Source organism: Trichosurus vulpecula, chromosome 3, assembly GCF_011100635.1.
Source record: "Trichosurus vulpecula isolate mTriVul1 chromosome 3, mTriVul1.pri, whole genome shotgun sequence".
NCBI lineage: Eukaryota > Metazoa > Chordata > Mammalia > Diprotodontia > Phalangeridae > Trichosurus > Trichosurus vulpecula.
Genome location: NC_050575.1, coordinates 61,237,900 through 61,255,845, shown reverse-complemented (window position 1 = coordinate 61,255,845; position 17,946 = coordinate 61,237,900). Strand labels below are relative to the sequence as shown.

The window sequence follows — 17,946 nt, the reverse complement described above, 5'->3', positions numbered from 1 at the left end:
ATGTGACCTCTAGGCCTCAGGTTCCCCACCCCTAGCAGGACCAAGCCTAAAGCCAGCACTCTTTCATGATGGAGGAGCCGTAGGTTTTGCGCCAGTCAGTTAACGTTTATTAAGCTCTTACAGTATGACTAGCACTATGCTCATTAGCGGGCTCCTCTCCTCCCTGTAGGCTCTTAGGTAATGGCACACAGACAGAGAGCAGAAGAGTGGGGCAGGGGGGCATCTTCGGTGTCAGAGGCAGCAGAGGGGATGCGAAGGCTGATGGAGAGGTTCCCTGCCTCTCTTCCAGGCCTGGGTCTATCCCTGCACCTGCCTCTGCTGCCCCGTTCCTTGTCGGTCTCTTCGCCAGCCCTGGTATCTCTGGGCCCCACTGCCCTTGCCCAGAATCCAGAGGTTTGGCTCCCTTCAGCCGCATCACGGCCGTAACCCCTGACGCCCGGCACGGCACCACCCCGCCCCGCCCCCGAGGAGGCCCCGCCCCCCGAGGAAGCACCGCCTTCCCGCAGCAGCTCCTCCCTGCGCCCTGCACCAGGGAAAGCTGGGCGGCGGCCCAGCCCCGGGAGGGGGCAGGGTCTGGGGCCCTCGTGGCCGCGCATCCGGAAGCGCCCGGGACTCGGGACTCCAGACTCCGCAAGCCGCAGTGCTCGCCGCGGGAGCCTCCACCTCCCGCCGCCAGCCTCCCGCAGCCGCACCCTCCGCCGTCATGCCGGTGAGTCGCGCAGCTCTGCGACGCTTTTCTTTTGTTCAGGATCCTCTCGGCCCGAGGGACCCGCCGCGGCCTCGGACGATGAAAGGAGCGGGCTCAGCGGGGTGCTTCGCATAGCCCGGCGCCTGCCCCTGCCCCAGCCCCTGCCCATGCCCCTGCCCAAACCGCGATCCTCCCGCCCCCATCCCTGGCTGCCCCGCTACCCCACCGCACACCTGCGCAGGGGCAGAGGCTTAAAGAGCCGGGGATTTAAAGGGCTCCGGGAAGAGGGGATGCGAAACAACTGGGTCCTTCTTTTCGAGGATCCTGCGTCCTTCAGCCCTGCCACACCCTGCCACCTATGGCAGAATGCGAGGGGAACCCCCTAGATCCCAACCGAGCCTTGGGCCCCTCTCGATCTTGGGCCTGCAGCCCTCTGGTCTCTTCCGACTCAGGTCTCACAAACCCCGGCCCCCCTATGCTATCCTTGCCCTCCTGCCAGCTGGGGATCCCTGAACCCTAGATCTTCAGAAAATATGCAGAGGCCACAGAAGGAGCCTGGTGGAGGGGATTGGGGCCGGGGGGGGGGCCCGCCGGACGGACTAGCATTTAAAATGAAGTGTCACTGTGTACCTAGGCACTGAGCTAAGTGCTTTACAAATATTACCTTATTTGATCTAGGACTGCATGGGGCCTGAAGAGAGCTGTGGTATGAAGTTTGTGTTATCTCTGGCTTACCATTTCTTTTTTTTTCTTTTTTGAGGAGTTTGGGGTCTTGCATTACCTAGAGGCTTCCTCTTACTGCTCTTCTTCCACCTCATAAGAGGTTATTGATTTCTCCTCATTGCTAGGGTCTGGTAAAATTTCCTAGACTAGGAACCAACTTTGAGACAAAGACAAAGACTGTTAATACAGTGCATCTGTAATAAAGCTTTAATTTTTTCAGATTTTTTTTGTTTTTTCTCATTCTCAGAGAGGTGTTAAATGAACATTGATTTATGTTGCTTAGTGGCGGAGGTTGGACTAGAACACACATCTCCTGACTCCTAAGCCTCATTCTAGTAATCTCATCCATACAGAAGGATGCCCTTGTTTAAATAGAAGGCCCAGAAAAAAAAGTAACCAAAAGAGTTAATTTAAAGGATACAGTTAGTTGGAGCTTGGGGTCCCCAGAGAGGGCTTTGGGTCTTTGGTTTTTTAGGGGAAAGCCTGTTGGTAGCCAAAAGACCTAAGTGTGAGTCCTGTCTTCTACCCTTGCTAAGGTATGGGTTAAAGTAATGGATCCTCTGTTTCCTCATCTGTCAAAAAGAGGTAACAACACTTGCATTTAAGTCAGCCTGGCATAGTGGATAGACAGACATCCTTAGAGTCATGAAGACTTAGGTTCAAGAGATGTCTCTAACACACATCCTGGCTGTGTATCCCTGGAGGAGTTACTTAACTGTTTCCTTCCCTAGGCCATTAAATAAGATTGTAAATTGCAGATCAGCCACTGACCTATATTAGTAAAAAGAATTTCCTTAATGAAATCACAGGTTCCATCCCAAAAATAATATTTGCTGTACTTATCTCACAGGATGTTTCTGAAGAGAAAACGAGATAAATGTATATTAAAATATTATATAACTATTAGTTCTCATTGTTATGATTTTACATCCGGTTCTTCCTGTAAGTGCCTGAGACAGTGTTCTGCCCACAAGTGGGTAGTCTGTGCCAGGTGGTGTTCCTCAGGCTTTCTGTATCCTAGCAGCCTGTCTTTGGAGAGTTATTGGGTAACCTGGAAGAACTCCAGGAAGACCTTTGTCTGTCCCAGGTGTTTTATCTCTTGGCTTAAGTAGGATTTGAGAGAGAAACTGCAAACAAAAGAGACAAAGCTCCCTGGCCAAAGAACTGGACTGATTAGCTCTCACATCCCCAGAAAGTCCCATTTAACATTGTGAAAAGAGAGCCATTTCCTTCTCACCCAGATTAGGCCCCCAGAACCAAAGAAAGCACAGGGCGTTATGTTCCTGTTCCCAGTGATGTTAATCTCCCTGGGACAGGCATCACATAAACCCACCCAGTGATGTATGGGTCCCATGGAAGAGCGTAGAATTGCCTCCTTCTTCTTCTGAGTTCTTATCTTCCATAGGCAGTTGGCCCTCAACCTTCTTAGGGAAGGGACATTGACCAGAGCTGGGCAACCAGGATGGTGAAATAAATCTATCTTGGGCGAGGATCCTTTGAAGGAACTGAAGTTGTTTTAGCCTAGAAACAGGGACTGTGAGGGGTTGGCATTATTACGACCTTCAAATATCTATAAGAACTGCCATGTGTCATTTACCAAATGAGTTAGTGCAGATAAAGCATTTTGTAAATCTAAAGCACTCTATAAATGCAATCTGCTATTATTATGTGGAAGATGGATTTTGTGAGACACGCTAGAAAGGAAATTAGAACATAGGACAACAGCATTGACAGAGACTTAGAGGTCACCTTACCCAACCTTTTCACTTTGCAGAGCAGGAAGCTGAAGCCCAGACAAGGAAAGTGATGTTTCCAGCTCTGAGATTTTATGTTTTCTGGGATAGAAAAAACCAGAAGCACTGCAAACCCATACCCTGCTTATTCCAGGGATGAAGGTTAACCATCCATTGTGCAATGGGTATCATCCCTACCTCCCAAGACGGTCACGAGGCTCAAGAGAATGGTAGTCATAGCATTATCAGTAGCAGAACCAGGGCTTAGAACCGTGGTCACCTGACTCCTAGTTCATTGCCCTTCCTTTCACACAACTCTGATAGTTTTTGCCTCTGTACAATTCCAGTAAAGAGAGAAGGGGCTGGGGAAAGTAGAAAGGTACATGTTAGCTTAAAAGAAAACATTCATGGTCAATAGCAGTAGTCATAGCTGGTATGTTTAAAAGCTCTGTGATAAGCTTAAGTAGCTTAAAGTTTCCAAAGTGGACTGTTAGGTGTCACAGTGGACAGAATGCTCAGCCTGGAGCCAGGAAGACCTGAGTTAAAAAATGGCCTGAAACACTGGGTGTATGACCCTGGGCAAGTCACTTAACCTCTGTTTGCCTCAACTTCCCAATCTATAAAAGGGGGATAATACCGACTTCTCAGGGCTGTTGTGAGGATCCAGTGAAATAATAATAGTAAAACGCTCAGCACAGTGCCCAGCACTTATTAAGCATCATATAAATGTTAGCCGTTGTTATTATCAATGATAATAATGTAATTGTAAAGCACTCAGCACAGTACCCAGCATAGAGTAACTGCTATGTACATGTTAGCATTATTATTAGTAATATTAATAAGACAGTGAAGCACAGTACCTGGCACATAGAGATATGTAAATGTTAGGTTTTTATTGTTATTAATAAAATAATCATTGTAAAAGCACTTAGCACAGTGCCTGGCATATAATAAGCACTATGTAAATGTTAGCCATTCTTATTAGTCTTTTTAATAACAAGATAATGCTCGTTCAGTGCTTAGTACGGTGCTTGGCATAAAGTTAAGTTCTATATAAATGGTAGATGATGATGATCGCTGTGGAGCACAGTGCCTGGCACATACTTAGTAAGCACTGTCTCAGTGTTAGCTGTGATCATCATTCTTTTGAGCCTTGCGACCGTCTTGGGAGGTAGGGATGATACCCGTTGCACAACAGACGGTTAACCTTCATCCCTGGAATAAGCAGGGTATGGGTTTGGAGTGCTTCTGTTTTTTCCCATCCCAGAAATCATAAAATCTCAGAGCTGGAAGGAATCTTAGAGATCATCTAATATCTGAATCCATTCTTATAACTGCAGCTTCCCTGAAAAGTGATCCTTTTGCTTCTGTTTTAGCTTTTCCAGTAATGGGGGACTCATTCTTTATGGAAACAACCTCATCCACAGTCAGGCTCTGTCTGGTTGGTAGCTTTTTCCTTATATTGAGCCAAGATCTGCCCTCCTGTGACTTCGAAATCTGTGGAGGGCAGATTATGGTGTGAGCGTACTTTTATCTGAACATAGCTTTTTCTTCTACTTAATGGAGCTTCCAAGTGTTATTTTTCTGTTATTATAAATAACTTGTAAGGAAGGACTACAATTCTAAGGTCCTACGTAAAGTGAATAAAACATTAGATGAATGTATCTTGTAATTGGTATACTGCCCTCACTCAAAATCCTTCCTAAAGAAAGAAGACTTAGAAGTTCTGGACAATAACTGCAGTGAGTATTCATTAAATATTTTCAAAAAAATTGAAGAGAGAAAAGACTGATTTTGAGGAGTATTATGTAGACCAGGGATGTTAAACACAGATAAAAACAGGACCACAAAACCATACATAAGGATCCCCGTGAGAGTATATTGATTTAGAGAACCATATACTGATGTCTATGTTTTATAGTATTTTTATTTATTTTATTAAATATTTCCCAATTACATTTCAATCTGGTTCAGGCCCTACTGGGAAGTGTTGGGGGCCACACATGGCATCTCTGATGTAAGCCAGTGATTCTTAACTTTTTGGGTCATAGGATCCTTTTTTACTCTTAAAAACTAAGAACCCCAAAGAGTTTTTTAAAAATCGATATTTGCCATATTGGAAATAAAAATTATTATGAAAATAGTTTTAACTTCTAAGACATCCCGAAAGAGTCTTAGGGACTCCAGGAGTCCCCAGATCATACTTTGAGAACCACTGATGTAGACTTTGGTCGAAGTTAGATACATTCATTCAGCAAATATTTTCAGGCATTTACTACATGTTGTGACTTATTAAAATCAATCAAGAAGCATGTATTAACCATCTACTATATGGCAGGCACTATGTTGGGTGCTGGTGACACAGAGAAAAAAATAATCCCTGTCCTCAAGGAGCTTACATCCTATTGAGGGAGACAACATATACAAAGCAGATAACTTCAGATGGAAAGGTTTTGGCAGCTGAAGAAAATTGGAAAGGCCTCCTGTAGAATGTAGCACTTTGAGCTGAGACTTGAAGGAATACGTGAAGGAGCACATTCCAGGCCTGGAGTCTACCAGCCATTGCAAAGACCACAGAGATAAGAGGTGGATGTGAGGAACAGCAAGGTAGCAGCTAGTGTGGATGGACAATATGGGGGGGGGCAGTGATATGTAGGGAGACTGGAGACATAGGAAAGAACTGGATTATGAAGCACTTTAAATGCCAAAGGACTTCATATTTGACCTTAGAAATAAGCTGCAGTTTATTTAGGGGGAGGTAACATGGTTAGACCTATGCTTTATGAAAATCACTTGTGGCTGTGTGGAGGATTGATTTATCGAAGAGAGTAGAGACTAGAGACAGAGAGAGCATTTTTGTTGTTGAGTTGTTTTTCAGTCATGTCCAACTCTTCATGACCCCATTTTCTTGGCAGAGATACTGGAGTGGTTTGCCATTTCCTTCTCCAGCTCATTTTACAGATGAGAAAACTGAGGCAAACAGGGTTAGTGACTTGCACAGGTTCATGCAGCTTGTAAGTATCTGAGGCCAGATTTGAACTCAGGAGGCTGAGTCTTCTTAACTCCAGGCCCACTACTCTATGCATTGTGTCACCTAGCTGACCGAGAGACCTCTTAGGAGACTGATAAGATAGTCCAGGTGATCCATAATGAGAACCTGGACTAGGGTGGTAGCTGTGTGAGTTGAAGGGAAGAGATTAAAGAGACAAAATCTGTAAGACTTGGTGACTAATTCCACTTGTGAAATGAGTGAAAGGGAAGAATTAAGGTGATTGAGAGAAGCTGAAATGATTTTACATTTTTGCAAGTTTAATATATACAAAATTTGTATGTAAAAGGTTGTCAAACTCCTCAGCATGGTATTTAAAGCTTATTTAACTTAGACCCACATTTACTGTGTGACCCTGGGAAAGTCACATAGCCTCTGTCTGCATCAGTTTCCTCATCTCTGAAATGGGAATGATGACAGCACCTACCTTCCCAGGATCAAATTTTGTAAAGAGCTTAGCACAATAATGCCTGGCAAGAGGAGGCACTCCATAAAAGCGTATTCCTTTCCCTTCCTTCTCCATGTCTGCGCTGAAATACACTTCCTCCTCGCCTCTTCTCTTAGAAGCCCTAGTTTCCTTCAGCTCAAGTCTGAGTTTTTCAAGGGTAGGATTTGTTTCACTTTTGTCTTTGTAGCCCCAGCAGCTAGCCCAGTGCTTGGAACACAGTAGATGCTTAATAAATGCTTGTTGATTGATTGATGCCTCTTGTTTGAGTTCCCTCTACCCTTATATTCTCATAGCTTATAGTCTTTTTTATCTTTGTACATGTTTTTATCCCTTGTTCATACTCCAGATTATACTTATTATAAACTGTTAGAATAGAAAGGCTTTTTGTTTATCTTTTTTTTGTTTTGTTTCGTTTTAATTAAATTTTTTTTATTTTTAGTTTACAACACTTGGTTCTACATAATTTTGAGTTCCAGATTTTCTTCCCTCCCTCCCCCCCCGCCAAGATGGCATGGAATCCCGTATAACTTCCACATATAACTTCGCATTGAATTAATTTACACACTAGTCAAGTTATGGAGAAGAATTATGACCAATGAAATGAATTATGAGAAAGAAGAATTTGTTTATCTTTAAATCCCCAGCATACATAGTAGATACCAAATAAAAATTTATCAAATGAATGAATTAGAATAAAGAACTATTTTAATAATGAAAACGTTTCCAAAATGTGACACGGACACAATGTAAGCACACGCTGTTGGAAAAATGGCACCAATAGACCTGCTTGATGTAGAGTTGTCACAAACCTTCAGTTGGTTTTTTAAAAAATCAATATCTGTGAAGCTCAATTAAATGAAGTATTGTCTGTGTGTCTTACATAGTCTCTCCCTGCATCCAGCTATTTGTGTTTGTAAACCAGTAGGTAGATTAGATCTCACCTTGGTCCAGGAAAAAAAAAAAACAAAAAACAAACTAAAGGTGGAAAAATTTGTCTGCCTACAGTACCTTTACTTGCTCTCCTTTCACTCATTCCTCATCCCTTTGGAATCTGGCTTTTGACCTCACCAGTCAACTGGTTCTGCTCTATGCAGAGTTACCTATAAACCCTTAATGGCCACATCTAGTGGTCCTTTTTCCATCCTAATCCCTTTCAACTGATCTGCTGAATTTAACACTGTTGGCCACTCTGTCTTCCTAGATACTCTTTTCCTCTCTGAGTTTTTCCTGACTGCTCTGTCCTGGTTAATTTCCTACCTGCCTGACCCCTTCTCAATTTCCTTTGCTGGTTCATCACACCCCCTAAATTTGGGTTTTTCCTTAAAGTTCTAACCCAGATCCCCTTCTCTTCTCTCTCTATCCTCATTCTCCCGGGACCCTCATCAGGTCCCATGGCTATTATCTCAACATAGATGCCTCCCAGATCTATATATCCTAATCCAGTCTCTCTCCCAAGCTTTAGCCCTAGGTCACCAGGTAACTCTTGCATGTTTCAAACAGTAGGTACCATAGACATCTTAAGCTCAACCTGTCTGAAACTGAACTCATGATCTTTCCTCCTATATCAGGAGTTCTTTACTTTTTTTTGTGCCACAGATTCCTTTGTTAAAAAAAAAAAAACTAAACCTATGTACTCCACAGAATGTTTTTGAATACATAAAATGATACGTAGGTTTATAAAGTAAACCATTTAAAAAGTTATCAAAAAAAATTTTAACAAAGACACCAGCTTAAGAACCCTTGCCCTAAGTCCTCATCTCTTCCAAATTTCCCTATTCCTGTTGTCATTGTTTGTCCCTCATTTTCCAATATCTCAGCAATATTCCTAATTTCCTCACTATCCCTCACTCCACAGTACCCAATCAGCTGCCAGATCTTTACATTTCTACCTTTACAATGTCTGTCATATCTAACCCCTTTTTTCTCTACTTACACAGCTACCACCTTAGTTTAGGCCTTTGTCACCTCTCACCTACATTATTATAGTAGCCTCCTAATTGGTCTCCCTGCCTTCAGTCTGTCCCACCACTCTACTGCATCCTACACCCTCCTGCCAGAGTAATTTTCCTGGATCACAGATTTGACCATATGACTCCCTGACTTAACCAACGTTAGTAGCTTCCTATTGCCTGTAGGATGAAACATAAACTCCTCTGTTTAGCTTTTAAGGTAAGTCCCACCTTACCTCTCCAGCTTTATTAGGCATTACTCCCCCTCACTCACTCAACCCAGCCAAAACTGTCCTCTGTATTTCTCACTCACAACATTCCATCTCCTGTCCATAGCCCTGAAACCTGCCTGGAAATGCATTCTCTCCTTACTTCTGCCTCAGAGAAGGCCTCTCTTCCATTTTAAGACACTCACCTCCACCTCCAGCTGATAGTGCCCTCCTTTCCAAACTACCTTGTAGTTAACAATGTTTTGTGTTTGTGTTTATTAGCTTTATATTTGTGCTGTCTCACCTGCTCCCTCTCTATATATACACACACACATACATATATATTTATGTACTAGTTGTCTTCCCATTAGACTCACCCATTGAGAGTTGGGATTGTTTCATTCTATGTACTTGTGTCCCCAGTGGCTAGTACAGTACATGGCACATAGTAGGGTTTAGTGCTTTGTTGATTTTTGACTGACTGATATCCCATGGCAGCTACTCAGGAGGAACTTTTTAAATCAGATGATGGTTCTTTTCTCCCTCTCTCCTGCTTCCTATCACCATATAGATACCATCTGCTGAGTTCAGGTCAAGAGGCCTACCCTGTAGTGAAAAGTTTTTAGGAAGCTCATAAAGAGGAAATAGACTTCCATTAGTGGGGCCCCTTGTCAGTGGCTGTAGATGTTTTGGAGCAGTAGTATGATATGTAATAAGAAGCACACAGATGATCATACCTAATGTGATAGATGATTTATTGGACCCCTATATTACTCCATTCAGTATTAATCAGTTTGATACGATGCCATAAGAGTAGTGATTATAAGTTCTGATAGTAGACCTCAGAGCTGTGAACTGCAGATTGTAAGTTCACTTGCTTAATCATAGGAAGCTAACTAGAGACCCTCTACCCATGTTTTTCCTTGTTACGGTGTCCAAGCCCATCGTGACAGAGGTGACTCAATTACATGGAAAGTCCCCCAGGTATTTTTGTTGCCCTTTGTCCCTCGTCATACCTCTATTGTCCAGCATGGGGAGGTGATCATGAGCATGTAACCAATTAGTGACCCTGGTTGCCGGACTGCAGGCTGCCTTTCTACTGGCCCATGGCTTCATGTAAATATTTTGATATCTCTTTATCAGCACAACCCTGCAAGCCTGCTTCGGCTTGGTGGGACCTCCTGGAAGATGAAGATAAGTCTGTTAAGGTCTGCTCACTAGCCCGTTTGTCAACCAGTGGGATTCTGTATTTTGTGTAGACCCTCCTAGAGGGTCAAAGGCAAGGCCTGTCCACCAATCAAAGTTTGTATTTTTGGCCTGCTCCACCTGTGCTATCTGGGTATCAAGCACTGTAAACTTAAGGCCCCTGGAGGAAGGAGACATGCCAGATTGTGAAGATCTGGCGTTACTTCCTTAGAGGAGACCATGGACCCTTTAATAAAGTGCCATTGGCTCAGAGCTCTGCCTCAGTGGTTTTTCTTGCAGACTGGACAATTTTGAAAAACCCCACATTGTATCTTTGGATACTTTGATTCTGTTGCATATTCCAAAAAGGAATTGGGATTTCATCTCCCCAAAATCATAAGAAATAAAAAGCTATCAGTATAGAAATAGTCATAGCTGACCTAGATATAAGGCCAAAAGAAAAAAGGAAGCAACCTAAATGTTCAAAAGTTGGTGAATGGCTGAAGTAATCATGATATTTTAAAGTCAGGATGAAGCAAATAAAGAAATAAGGAAAGATATATATTAATGCATAATAAAAACCAGCAGAACCAGTACTGTAACATGGTGACTAATTATAATTTGATAATTCGTTTGGGCAGGGCTCCCCAGTCTGTTTCAGTCCCCATATATCTTGGTTTTCATACCATTTTTCTCACTCTGGAACATCCCTCCACCCTGCTGGGGCCTTCATTTTGGGGATAAACCCAGGCCTTCATTCCCCTCCAGTCTTGGCTTCTGACTCTGATTTCACCACCATAATCCCATGAGTGCCTTTCTTCCCACCTTCTTCATCTCTCATTTATGTATTATCTTCCCCACAGGAATGTAAGTTTGAAAGAAGGGACTGTATTTTTCTCTTGTATTTTTATCCCCAGCACCTAGCCCAATGGCAGCATATAGTAAGTGCTTAATAATGCTTGTTACCTTTCTTCCTGCTTACCCCCAGCACTCCCTGTTCATTGTGAAGGAAAATAAGTTTTAGAGTTTACCATTACCTATTGAATAAGAAATAAAATAGATTAATTTTTCATAAAGAAAAAATTATTCGGTACACATTATTAATATCATAAAGTTGTTAAATATTAATTAGCAAGACTCTTGCTCCTCTTTCCTGTCAACAGATAGTTTTATGCTTAGTGTAGTATTTGAAAGAGACACCCAATATCATGTTCAGCCTACAGTTTCTTGCGTTGGACTTAATTAAGAACAGGATCGAAAATCCTGATTCAAAGAGATAAGTTGTTATCAACAAGATTCAGACCTTGTGATTACATTTGTTAATAATGAGATTTGTTTTCTCCAAGGCTACACCAAAAGTCTTGTGACTTCATTGTTTGGAAATCAGTTCAGAGTCTCTGGTTCTTTTGAAGTTTAGTTTATTCATTTGTCAGTGGGTGGTTGTTGCAGATTTTTTTTTGGTTAACTATAAAAAGGGTTCCACATTAAAATCTCATTCATTTGGTTGTCATCAGTAGGAATTATTCCTTCAGCTGTTTCTTTCAAATTTTTCAGATGTATTATAACACTCCCACACTTTCCTATCTCATCTATGCATCCTCACCACAGATCCACAATCCACAATTTTTTTTTCTTTTGCAGTATTTCTATAGGGTAATGTAGTTGTTTACTAGATAGTCTCTATACCTCCTTAAAAAGATGCTTGTGGGAGGTGGGGTAGGTATATATGCCTCAGGTTAGGAATCCCTATTCTAAGAATTTATTTAAGATTTTACTTCTTGTTTTATATTTTTCTTGAGTGTTTTCGATGGTTACTAAATTTATAAGAATTTGAAAAACATTTTGTTAATGACTTTTTTTTACCCCTTCATCCCAGTCATTTCTAGATATACTCAGTGTCCACCTCCTCTACCCAAGAATGAACCTTCCCTTGAGATCATAGAATTTTGGGTAATGAAACTGAAAGAGACATCGGAGACCATCCAAACCGACCTTTGTAACAAAGAAAAACAGTTAAAACTAGTTGACACAGCAATACCATGTGATCAGATATGTAATATTATGCAACCAGTCTCCCACCTCTTCAAAAGGAAAAGACAGCTGTTGATAGTGCGCAGGCTTCTGCAAACTTTCCATGTGCTTTGTCCACTTAGCCTATTTGGTAATTGATCTTGGTCATATATATGTATATATATGGGGTATTTATACATAGCGCATTTTTTCATTACTTCTCTAATACCAAGATTAGTCTTATGTTATCTTGTTAGTCTTATAATAATATTTATCTCTGCTTTGTTGTTTTTTGTTTATATTATTGTAGTCGTGTATATCATTTTCTTTACTTGCGTCAGTTATTCAAGTCTTTCCGTGTTTCTCTGAATTCCTTATATATATTGTTTCATACAGCTCGATAATATTTCATTAATTCTTTTGTGGCGGTAAAGAGTTGGAAATTGAGGGGGTGCCCACCATTTGGGGAAATGGCTGAACAAGTTATGGTATATGAAGGTGATAGAATGCTTTTGTGCTGTAAGAAATGATGAAGGGGCTGGTTTCAGAGAAGCATGAGAAGAATTGTATGAAACAAGGCAGAATGAAGTGAGCAGAACCAGGAGAACAGTTGGTACGATAGCAGCAATATTATAAAGACAAGCAACTTTGGAAGGCTTCCAGACTCATTATCTTTCCCCCAAAACTCCTTCAGAACTTCCTTATTACCGTCGAAGACACCAGTCATTCAGTAAGCATTTATTAAGCTCCTATGTGCCATGTACTAGTGCTCAGTGCTGGGGATATAAAGAATGGTAAAGGATGGTCCCTACTCCCCAGGAGCATCCTTCCAGTCACCCAGGCTTGCAACCTAGGTATCATTTTTAACTTCTCAGTCTCCTTCTCCCTCACGCACACACACCCCTATCCAAACTATTGTCAAGTCCCTTGATTTCATCTCTTAGCATATGCCCTCTTCTCTGCTCTACTGTCACCCTGGTACAGGCCCTCACACCTGTACTACTGTGATAGATTACTAGTGGGCCTGCCTTCCTCATTTCTGTCCCTACTCCAGTCCATCCTCCACTCAGCTGTCAAAATGATCTTAAAGCTCAGATATGACCATGTCACCCCCCCACCCCACCCCCATACACACACTTATCAGAGCTTCCCTATCGCTTCTAGGATCAAATATAAAATGCTCTGTTTGTGGCCCTGTCCTACCTTTCCAGTCTTTTTTTTTTTGAGGAGGGAAGGCAGGGAAATTGGGGTTAAGTGACTTGCCCAAGGTCACACAGCTACTAAGTGTGTCAAGTGTCTGAGGTCAGATTTGAATTCAGGTCCTCCTGACTCCAGGGCTGGTGCTTTGCTCACTGTGCCACCTAGCTGGTCCCAGTCTTCTGATACCTCATACCCTCTCCCCCCAACTCTTAAGTATCCTTCCTCTTTGCTGTTCTCGCACAAAACAGTCCATCTCCTGACCCTGGGCATTTGCACTGTTTCTTTCTCATGCCTAGAATACTTTACTTCCTCATCTCCATCTCGTAGCTTCTATTAGTTCCCAGCTAAAATCCCAACTTGTATAAAAAGGCTTTCCTTATCCCCCTTAATGCTTTATTGATTATTTCCAGTTTATCCTGTATCTATCTTGTATATGCATATTGGTTTTCATGTTGTCCCCAGAGCTTTTGGAAAGCAGGGACCACTTTTGCCTTTCTTTGTATTTCCAACACTTAGCACAGTGCCTGGCACGTAGTAAGTGCTTAATAAATGCTTGTCAACTGACTGACTTTAAATAGAAAGCAAAATTCCTTGCTCCCCTGTCCAAGCTGGGTTTTCTGATTCCCAAATGCTTCCTGCTCAGGTGAGAGGTATCTTCCCTGGGGGCCTTTTTGTGGTAACTTTTGTCCTTTGTTGATTTCAGAAACATGAGTTCTCTGTGGACATGACCTGTGAGGGCTGTTCTAATGCAGTCACCCGAGTCCTCAACAAGCTGGGTGGTAAGTGGGACCAAGGAGGCTGGACAGTATGAATGGGGGTAGATTGGGGAATTAAGGTATAGCTGAGGCCACTTCACGTAGGTCATCCTCTGCATGCTCTTCCACTTAGCTATATGTTGAGTACCTTTTCTTCTCCTATACAGGGCTATTATGGAATCATAGACTGTATGAGATGGAATAAGTCTTCAGTATCAGCTGATCCAATTTTACAGATTAAGAAATGGAGGTCTAGAGAAAAGTGACTTGTCCAGAGTCACATAATGAGACAGTGGCAGAGAAAGGATTAGAACCCAGAACTCCTAAGGCTTCATTTTGTACCCTTTGCACCACACCAATCTGTCTCTGTCATATACAAAGATGACAGTATTAATCCATCGTCAAAGTGACAAATACTTTGAGTTGTAGGGGAGATAGGTGATCCTGAATAATTCATTGATTCATTTGTTTAGCAACCATTTATTAAGCAATTTTTCATTTCAGTTCGACAAGCAGTTATTAAGTATGAACTGCATGCAAGACACTATTTTGGGCATTAGGGATACAAACACGACACTCTCCTTTTTCCTAGACACTTTCATAGAGGCTTAAATTTTGTTACCAGCTGGCTGGGCAGGGGGGTCAGGCTGTAGGTTCTTTGAGCAGCTCAGCTAGCATTCAGGAAACAGAATGGAGCCCTGCTGGCCTACACGTGACTACGGAGGGAAGGAGGGTGAGTCTGTATCCCTCTTTGTTAGAGCTGAATTCCAACCTCTTGAATTCTAACCTCAGAATGTTAGCTTTCGGGAGAGGAATAAAATGTGCATTTGAAAAGTTCTTTAGAAAACAAGGATGTTGTATGTATATGTCAGTGTCTGCAAATATATTAGTGGTTTCCACCCTGCCACTTGTGAATTACAGTAGCAAATGGCACTTGAGAAAACCCCCATATCCTGCATGAGGCAAGGATGAAAACACCCAGAGAGGGTAGGACACGTGCCTGACCAGGTTCAAGCGTGGGGCTAATAATAAGGCCAGAGGTGGGGGTCCCATCTTCATAGGAGCTAGCAATCCCCTCACTCTGGCCCGCTACCTCATTATGTACGGGTGAGTGACTAGCTCTTACTCCGTCTTACTGAAGAGCATCTCCCTACATGCATTCTGCACCCAAGGAAGGGTGACCTGTGTCTCTTGGTGTTTTGTCTGCTTTTCCTCAGTGTCTAGCTTGCTTTTTCTCAATGATTATCTCTCCTTTCTCTGACTCTCTGTCTCTTCCTCTCCTCTCTCCCTTACCTGTATATGAGGTCCGATTTCCCTCAGGATTGCCTTTCTTTCCACGGTACCCTCAGGACGAAAGAGCTTGCTAACCCTTGATGGCGGCTCTCTGAACAGCCAAGCTGAGTTACTTCTAAAATAGGGGTTCTTAACCTGGGGCCTTCGAACGTGTGTTTAACTATTTCTATATAATTGGTTTCCTTTGTAATTCTATGTATTTTATTCTTTGTATTTAAAAGCAGTATTCTTAAGAAGAGTCCATAAGCTTTACCAGACTGCCCAAAGGGCAAAAACATTAATCCCTAGTTTTGAAGCTGGTCCCATTCCCTTCAGCCAGTTAGGATTTACTTTCCCCAAAGGGTCTCTGCTTGGAAATCTGAGCCTCTGAGAGCTTCCTTCCCTTGTTTCCATAAAGGAGTTTTGGGGAGGAGAGGAGTCTCAGACCTGTCACTTTAGAAACAAACTACAACCCCAGATTTTGAACCTATTGGGTAGAGAGAGTAACCACATGTTTAATTTTTTTTTCCACCTGGGAAGGGGGCTGAGGAGACTGCCTGGGAGAAAGTGTTCCAGTCTGTTCACACTGTAGGAGGCAGCCTGTAGTTTTAGCTCTGCTGACTAATTCTGTGCATGACTTTAGGCAAATCTGTTTCTCTCTAGGCCTCACTTTCCTGCTCTGAAAAGTAAGAATGTTCAACGAAATGATTTCTTCCAGCTCTAAGGCCCTGAACTGTGTACTTCCTAGTTGGGGCCTGGATCTTACCCCCTCCTCGTTTGAACACTTCTCTGAGGTCACTTGAAAATGTCTCATTTTAAAAAAAAAAGAACATATCTCATTTATTTGTTCTGTTAACAGATGCTGCCTCAGCAATTCTCAGACGTGTCCTGTTTTCCGTACTATGAGAGGGCATCTAGGTGGTATAGTGGATAGAATGCTGGGCCTAGAGTTAGGAAGACTCATCTTCCTGAGTTCAAATCTAGCTTCAGACATTTATGTAGCTGTGTGACCCTGGGCAAGTGACTTAATCCTGTTTGACCCAGTTTACTGATCTGTAAAATGAGGTGGAGAAGGAAATGGCAAACTACTTTAGTACCTTTGCCAAGAAAACCCCAAATGGGGCCGCAAAGAGTTGGACACAACTGAAACGACTGAATAGCATTTTATAAGAGATCCTGGCCTCTGGAAGCCCGAGGAAGTAGGGCGCTTCCTTTGAAAGGAACTCTAGGCCTCCTCAGCATCCAGGAACCTCCAGAGGCGGGGCTAAGCTGTAGCAAATCCTCAGAGCATCAAGACTATGGGGGTGCTACTGCTAGGGAGGGAGGAGAGGCAGAATGCAGAGGTAATTTGCTTTCAGAAACTCAGAGTTTGGGAACCGGGTACCTGCATCATATTCAGCATACCTTTGGGGTGAGCAGCACTAACCCCACCATCTTGAGATAGACTCCAAAGTGGGTAAGTTCAGCCCTGCCTGCAAGGACCTAATTACCCCCTTATTTTTCCTCTGCTGCTGGGATATCAGAACTCCTTGGTGGTCAGCTACCAGTCTCCTGGTCATTCTCAAGCCTTTTCCATAGCTGGATCACAATACCCTGAACCCTGTGCTTATATTTGGAGACTTGGCAATATCCCCTCAAGTACCCTGGCCTCCCACCTCTGCTACATGCAGTTCCATCCTCTGACATAACTATTCAACATGCTTGATCCAGAACTCCAAAACTCTTCTCTAATGATAACCTCCTGTCTTCCAATTTCTCCCTCTGCCTCAGTCCTCCTAAGTCTATACTTCATCTTCAGTGTGACCTTCAATTCCTCCACGTCTCTTTGTCTTCTTAATTCATATATCATCCCTGTTCTGGTCTCCTTTCTGTCCTTTCACAAGCCTGACCCAGTGATTGGCCCTTGTCCTCTTGTCCTTCTGCCAGTCTGGCTTTGCAGAACCTCGGCCTTAGATTACCCCCACCGACCAGTTTCTCTTTTGCTGTTTGTGTCCTGTTGACAACTCCTGGGGAGAGTTGTACATACTCTTTTCACTACAAATGTGTTTAATTGCAATTATGCCTTCACTTATGCCTGCCGTCCTTTTATTCTTAATGGACTTGCTCTGTAAACAGTTTCTACAGTGGTTACTCCAGCACTTCTCTCTGCCCAAACCTTTTATATCACCTTCCTTCTCAAAGTAGGAGTCTTTAACTCCTGGTTTACTGAGATAGGAGAGGCTGTTGTAGCTGCCCCCTTTTTTCTTAGTTTCCACCTCGAGATCCTCTCTGTTAACCCCTATTCTCTCCTTTAGTCTTTGAGGAGTAGGTGCCCCTCTTCTTGCCAATACAAACCCATCTTCTTATACTTTTGATCTCATTCCTTCTTGATCTCTCCTCTGGGCACGTTCCCCCTTTCTCTAGTCTTCAATCTCTCCTTAACTGCTAGCTCCTTCTCCCCCACCTACAAACACTCCTAGGTCTCTCCCATCCTTTAAAAAAAAAAAAAACAACGTTCCCTTGACTGTTATCACCTCATGTTCTTGTTCAATATCCGTTTTCCTAAAAGTTCTTGAAAGAGTCATTGACACTTGTTACCTCCATTAAGTACATGCTTTATTAATGTTCTTTTAAAAAATAGTCATTTCCCAATGACCGTCTCCCCTCCATAGAGACCTCCCTTGAAACGGTGTAATAGTAATAATCAGTAGCATTTATATATGGAGTACAACGTGCTTTACATTTC

At 42.7% G+C, this 17,946-nt stretch overlaps 1 protein-coding gene across 1 annotated transcript in view; it reads left to right on the top strand.

Annotated features, from left to right (window-relative positions):
- The first annotated feature begins 466 nt into the window (after positions 1 to 466).
- The window catches only part of SPARC (secreted protein acidic and cysteine rich), a 75,051-nt gene continuing 57,571 nt past the window's right edge, over positions 467 to 17,946 (top strand). The window contains exons 1-2 of the mRNA XM_036749119.1: positions 467 to 709; positions 13,898 to 13,973. Of these exons, the coding sequence (XP_036605014.1) occupies positions 13,941 to 13,973 (33 nt within the window). The 5' untranslated portion in view covers positions 467 to 709; positions 13,898 to 13,940. The remainder of the gene's footprint in view (positions 710 to 13,897; positions 13,974 to 17,946) is intronic.